Source organism: Drosophila busckii, chromosome 2L (genome assembly GCF_011750605.1).
Source record: "Drosophila busckii strain San Diego stock center, stock number 13000-0081.31 chromosome 2L, ASM1175060v1, whole genome shotgun sequence".
Classification (NCBI taxonomy): domain Eukaryota; kingdom Metazoa; phylum Arthropoda; class Insecta; order Diptera; family Drosophilidae; genus Drosophila; species Drosophila busckii.
This window is the reverse complement of record NC_046604.1, coordinates 477,831-485,072: the sequence shown is the minus strand read 5'-3', so window position 1 is coordinate 485,072 and position 7,242 is coordinate 477,831. Positions and strand designations below refer to the sequence as shown.

The 7,242-nt window shown below is 40.6% G+C and overlaps 1 protein-coding gene across 1 annotated transcript; it reads left to right on the top strand.

Moving 5' to 3' along the window:
- Positions 1 to 1,078: 1,078 nt before the first annotated feature.
- On the top strand, positions 1,079 to 1,853 carry LOC108603282 (proline-rich receptor-like protein kinase PERK2). Its single transcript, XM_017991950.2, has one exon. It carries the CDS (start codon positions 1,161 to 1,163, stop codon positions 1,788 to 1,790), a length of 630 nt encoding a protein of 209 aa, XP_017847439.1. The 5' UTR covers positions 1,079 to 1,160; the 3' UTR covers positions 1,791 to 1,853.
- The last annotated feature ends 5,389 nt before the right edge of the window (positions 1,854 to 7,242 follow it).

Genomic DNA, 7,242 nt, shown 5'->3' with positions numbered 1-7,242 from the left:
CAGCAGCAGCAGGAGCAGCAGCAACGAACACTGGCCAACAGACCGGCTAACTAGGAAATTGTGTTGCTATTTTTATTTGCTTATTTATTATTTACTTTGTTGTAGCAGCAGCTGCTACGCGGTGCTGCTTCGGCGCTAGGTACCGATTAAACAATCGCGGGCAATCGTTGAACTTTTGGCTTCGACAAGTGCACAGCGGGGCGTCGCCATTTGCCATGAGCTTGCAACAGCAGCAGCCACAAACTTACAAAATAAAATAAGAGGCGGCTGCAGTTTGGCAATTTTGTTTTCATATCGACTAAATGAAGTGAACCAAAAGCTGCAGCTACACTGCCAGAAAATAAGATGCTAGTTTGAAATTAGAGCAAGCAGCAGCAAGCTCAAATAAATGTTTGACTTTGAATGTAAGCTGCATAATTTAATGCAAAATTTGTATCAAAGAATTTTAAGCATGAACTTTTGTCATATTTATAATTTTAGAGTGAAATATATTTACGAATTTTGTTAAACATTGCAACAAAAATACTGTTTATATTCATTTCCTCCCCATAGAGCTATATGGGGTTTGGCTTTAATTAAACTATCTGACATGTGTTGTTAAGTGCACCTTAACAAATGCATTTGTAGTACCGGATTCTACACTTACCAAAGAAATAAAAAAAATAAAAAAAAAACTGTTTATATTACAAATAATAATTATTAAAAATTTAAATTCATTTTAGTTTAGCTTTAGTTTAAATGCTGAGTGTAGAATGTTGGGCTAAAAGCATTCTGATCAACTTTATATGTGTGTGTGTGTGTTTGCCATTGTTTGTCTCGCACTTGGAGCTGCTTTATTGTAGCTTCTAAACGTTTGATTGATTGACTGCACACAAACAATGCAAGTTTAAAATAAAAAAAAAAAATATATTCTTTAATATATTGAGCAAGAATTTCTCTCAATCTCCTTCGCGGCTGCGGCTGCGGCTTTTCATGCCATTTCGATACGGGCCTCATTTTTCTAGCCACAATTAAGAAGAAAGTTTGTTGTTGAGTGTGTGCAAAGCAATTAGAAAACTCGCATCGATCAAATTGCCACAGACAGTAACGTCATTGTACATAGGCAAACATAACTCAAAACTCAACCTGTCTAGCGATTGCCTCAAAATTCCTGAAGCCCCATGTCGAAGCGTAACAATGCCAAACAAGAATTGCCACGCGATGTTAAAGTGGTGCAGGCGCTACGCCGTGAACTGCAGCGCAACTCACAGCAGATAAGCCAGAACTTCTGGCAGGAATTCGAGCAGATTCGCCAACAGCAGCGTCACCGTCTGGCCGATGCGCAGCTCAATCGGGAACGCATCAACAGCCTGATGCGCGACACCAATCAGGAGGCGCATGAGCAGGCCGAAGCGCTAAGTCGCAACATCAGCGCACATGGCATCAATCCCAATGCGCCGTCGCCACGCATGCGGCCCGAACCGCCAGCGATTATGCCGGCGCCAGCAGCCTCATCGCCACCGCCAGCGGAGCAGCCAAAGCCAAAGTCAGAGCCAGCGCCAGCGCCAGAGGCAAAGTCAAAGCAGCAGAAGCAAAGCACTGGGCCTTCGTTCAAGCTCAAGCGACGCACTAACGCGCAGTCCGCGTCTGCAGCCGCCTCCAAGTCTGGCTCAACGCGCTTGCCACGTGCACCACCCACCTCAAGAGCAACACTTGCCACCACTGCACCGCCCACACCTGTCGGCCTGCGTGCACCCACTAAATATCCAAATATATCCAAGCTGCAGTTGGCGTACAAGCCCAAAAAGTAAAGCAGCAAATTTCAAACTTAGATCTTTGGCCAAATGTTATCAAAATAAATATACAAAAAAAAAACAAAAGAGCTTTGCAAATTAATTAACGGTACCTGAGCCCGCAGGCCACGCATTCAGACACCTGAGTAATCAACTTGATGTGGGCATGGCAACAACAACAGCAACAACAGCAAAACGTAACTTAACCAAATCATTCTGTAGCGCAGACGATCGTACTTTATAAAATGCGATAAATCACGAGCACCAGCAACAACATAAACAACAAGCCAGAAAACAATCAACAAAAATGTAACGTTATTCATCACAGGTGGTAAATTTAACTGACAACAAACGTGCGCCGATATGCCGTTAATACTTAACACACACACAGACACACACCCAAGAAATCGAACAAACATTTCTGGGTCAAAATAATTAATAAAAATGCGAGCAACTCTTTTGGTTTTGTTTAGTGCGCATGACTTTGCCAAAAAAAAATTCAACGCCTTGGTGGGCCAAATTGCAGGAAGCTTAAGGCTTTAGCTTAGGCTGTAACTGAAGTGGCAGAGGAAGAGGAAGAGCAATTGTTGTTGGCACTTTGACGCCGCAAATTCTTAAATAATTAATCAAAATGTCTGCAGCAAATCACGCGCAAACAAACAAAAAATAAGTTAAGTTTATACGTTGCTAAAAATATAAACAAAAATGTAAATAAAATAAAGTTAGTTAATAAATAATTTAACTTTAATAAATCGCTTAAACTTTAGCCACAGCTTGTAGTTCTTCGCTCTGCCCTTGCCCTTCAGCTTGCTTCTATTTGTCCAACAAATGACAACTGTTGACATATTGCGATTGCGATCGCTGCTTACAACTGGAAAATGCTTTTAAACACTTCCGACACATGTTATCGCAACACAAGTAACTGTATAAACGTAGAACTCTCAAATTAACTGACTGACTGACTGAGTGACGGACTTGACTGACTGACTGACTGACTGACTGACTGGCAAAAGTTTGTTTGGCAACTTGTGTGATGGACGTCGTTGGCCACAAGTCACGATTTGCATGTGCGACAACTGTTGCCAGCAACAGCAACAAATCGCGAGCACATTGAACTGTCATTGACACGCCAGCAACTTGGCCAAAAGCGCCGACAACCGAAAGAGAGCGAGAGAGCGACTACACCTGTAGTTGCTGCAGTTGAAAGGCAAAAAGGCAAACCGAATTGCAAGTTTGGGTGGCAGCAGCCGCAACTGTTGCTGCTCTGGGTGGGTGCGGTAGCTGCCACTGCCACAGAGACAGACACAAACGTCAGCTGTTTCTCGCATTTGGCCAATTACTGCAAAACAAATTCGAATGCGCAACGGACTTTTGCGCAAAATTGTGGCAAGGTTGGTAATTTAAGACTCACGCGTTGCGGCAGCAGCAGCAGCAGCAACAGCAAAAACATAGAACTCAAGCATTGTCGCCACACGACGATAGTTGCAAGTTGTAGCCGTGCTTTTGACTGTTGATTGAATTGCTGATTTAACGTTTGCTGTTGTCAAATTAATGACATTCATTCAATCGCATACGAGCGAGCGCACACCAAACGGTAGTTCTATATTTTTACTATTTTTATTATTGCTTTGGCAAATTGCAACGCTTGTTGTTATTGTTGCTGATGCTGCTGTCACAATTGTTGTTATTAATGTAGTTATTAAATATGTACAACTGCTGCCGTCGCGTAGAGCGTGCCACATTGTGGGTGCAGTGGCTGCAACTTGTTGCACCTGGTGCAGCGGGTCAGCACGGTCAGCGCTCCGCATGTCAAAGTGCAAAAGTTTAGCCGCAAAGTTCTTGTCATTATTTGCCGTCGACAGACAAAGTGAAAGGCATAAACCCAGCCTTAAAGCCAGAGCCGCAGTCGCAGTCGCAGCGGCAGCCACAGCTTTGGCTAGATGAAGCCTTGAAGCACTTTAGCGCTTAATTAATGACTGTTTTATGTAATTTAATTAGTTGTTAATGATTTGCCGCGATTGGCGTGCACTGCAGTATGCCCAAGTGAGTGTCGCTGTGTTCTTAGTTTTTATTTTTTTTTTGGGTGGGCTTGGCAGATGTCAGGGTTGACGCCATGGGCAAGATAACAAATTCAAAACATGGCGCTAACTAATGCTACAACTTAAAGTTTCTTGTGGCCTAATAAGCGCCAAAAACTGTTTAAAATGAATTAAGCCAAGCTTAAGTGCAGCAATTAATTTGCCAGCCAGACGCAAACTAAAACTAAGAAGTATATAAATAAATTCTATTGCATTAATTTTACAAATCTAACTTACCAAAATGATTGCTGGAGCTGTAAAAAATATACAAAAAAATATTTATTAATCTAAGCGTAATATTTTAAGCATAAATAGCGCATAAATCATACAAAATCACACAGCTACGTAATTTAATCAAAGACAATTTGCTTAATAATAAATTCTGTAAATTTTAATCAAAATTTGCTGCTGTGCAAAGTTCTACACAGCAACAGGTTGCGGGCTTGTGACTCATGCAACTGGCCACAAAGTTTTCCAATCATTAAATATGTTCTCAGCTGATTTTTTTTCGACAAATTAAACGTATATATAGCTTTAATAAAGCTAAGGCCAAATTGTACATGGCAGTCTAGACAAAATGCTTGTTGTTGTTAAACGAATTTCGATTTTCCAAAAAAACGCCCAAAAACACAAATGACAACAACAACAGCAACAACTAGTTGCAATATTATTGCATGAGTTGCATTGCGTATAGTTAAATTTGTTCAAATTTATGCCAAACAACATTTGCATGAGCACAAGGAAATAGTTTTTAGTTTTGTTTTTGCAGCAGCAGCAGCGCCATAAATTCAAATCGAGTGAGCTTGTTATCGACAAACGATTTACTTGGCAATTAGTCAAAGCTTATGGCAGGGCACATAAGCGGGCTTAACTAACGCCTGCCATTTAGACGCCAGATGTGCCTAGAGATTGCGTCCACATTGATAAGGTGAATCAAATGTTGTCGCCTGTGGCTTTGGTAGCAATGTGGGCTAAAGGCTTAGCGAACGACCTGCCAATGTTTGATTGATATTGCCGGAAAGAGCACTTTGGCCAAATAGATTTTCATTTCTATTGCAACTGTTCTGATTTGACAGTTAACAAAGTAAAAGTTAGTCAATTTCCAATGCAGCTACAAGCGTTTTATTTATTAAGAGCATTTGTTAATAGTAATTGTTGTAGCTGCTGGCACTTTCATAATAATTTATACAAAAGTCTCACTTTAATTAGAAGTTAGAAAATTATTTTGCATTGCAGCAGCTCATTTTATATTTTCTTCTATTTTATCACATTTTTTTTTAAGAATATAAAATTCAAATAAAATTATTTTTCTTTCAATTTGAAAGCTTTGAAGTCAATTTTTCTAATTTCTCTTTTGCTAGAAATAAAATATTCAAATTAAAAGTTGTTCCTTTCTAGCTGCACTTGAATTTTGGCTTAAATTTTAAGCATTTTCTTTTGCTTATAGTGTAATTATTTCAATTAAAGATTGAGTTAAGCTAATTCTTTGTGCTTTCATGCCAATTTTTTTATTGTTTAACGCTCTAACAATCTTTTCTGAATTAATATTTATTGAATGCTCAACTCATATTGCTACACTAACTTCTCAAATATTCTTTAATTGCAACTTTCTTTTCTGCATTTAGCCATTGGCTACTGTCGCTCAGCCAAATATTTATGTCAACATAATCTATATAAAGCCGCGTATCCATAACACATGTTCGCGCAACAGGAAAAGAAGTCAATGGCATTGGCACACGCAAAAACAAAGACGGGCATGTAAAGTGAAAAAGATTGTTGCTGATGACGCTGGCGGTAACTCAATATTTAAGCACTTACACGTTAATTTAGGCACAAATTGAATTAATAAACCATGTTGGACATTGTGTGCGGTCCATCCTGTAGTTGTCTGCGCTCCTTTTTTCATTCCATATTTCAATAAATTTATGCGCAGCGGGGTGAGGGGCGCAGCTCGGGTAAGCAAGCAGGCACCAAAACGGTACCCCAAAAAAAAAGTATATATACATATATATATTTGAATTTACAAGCACGTAACACGCCTCACATAAACCAAACCCCAACACCACCCCCCGCTCTGCTCCACTCACGTGATTGGCTTACATTTGCCGGCTGCTGTTCCTTTCAGTTTTGTGCGCATATTTTTTATCGATATGCGTCGCTTGCTTGTAAATTAGAACATGCCAAATGTAGTGCACCCCACCACACCCCGCTGAAAATAAAATTGCAAGCCAGCGGGAAGCGTGACGAGACTGAAATTATGCTTTGGTTGCTCGTAACCTGCGGCAAGTGTCCCCAACAACAACAACAAGTGAGTGTTGCTCTTGCTACATTGGTTAACAAAAGGTGCGTAAATATGACTTTCATTTACACCTCAGCCGTAGGAGTAGCAGCTGCGTTTGAAGTTGACCGCGCTGCTTGTTGCTTGATTGAAAGTTAAATTTGATTTGCAATTGCAGCAAGCTGACTCACTTGACTGTTTGCCACATCCTGCGGCTGCCTTTCGAAAAGACAATGCACCGACTCGTGCCACACAGCGGAAACTTGCATAAGGACCCCAAATGCTTATATGATTTATTGTCATTTTGAATTCGAGAATTTCGCAACAGCAACAACAACAACAAACATTCAAAGGTAATAAATTGCATGATTGTTGTTGATTTTGGGGCCCAACTGCCCCTTAAGCTGCAGCGTAGGGTAAAGAAAGCAGGTACCGAAAGCCAGCAGGCAGCGGCACACAGTTAACTTCATTCGCTCGTGGTGGGGTCAAGGGTTAAAATGTGGGAGTCACGATTTGTGGGCAACGGGGCAAAAGCAAAATCAAAAGCTCGCTACGCGCCTCTGCTATGACTCTCGCATGAAATGAAGTTACCAAAATATTCACTAAGTACCGTTTGATACACACACACGCTAACACACACACATTTAAGCTTTGGTTACGGCGCTTTATCAATAAATTATTGAGCCATTATTGTTATTACAATTTCTTTATAATGTTGCCAGCGTGCGCTGCAAGTTTCCTCGTTGCTGTTGCTGCTGCTGTTGTTGTTGTTGTTGACCATTAGCGTATAGTTGCTGGCCGAGGTTGCAACCTTAGCTGCAGCCGCCTCATCATGTGCACAATGGAGAGCAGGTCTTGCGGTCAGCTTTGACTTTGAGTTTGAACTATACACTGCAAGCAAAGTAGCAACAAGTTGCATGCAACATTTAGCGTAGCTATTCACAATAATAATTTCAAATTTTGTATGCTCTATGTTATAATTTAGCTGCACTTTTTCTCGCAGTGCATACAACGTCTGGCAGGTTCATGACAAATGCATTAAAAATGTTTTTTTTTTCTTTTGTTGTTAAATTTCCGACTTGACTGTTGCAAGTTCTCTGTGGCGGCGTTTTGC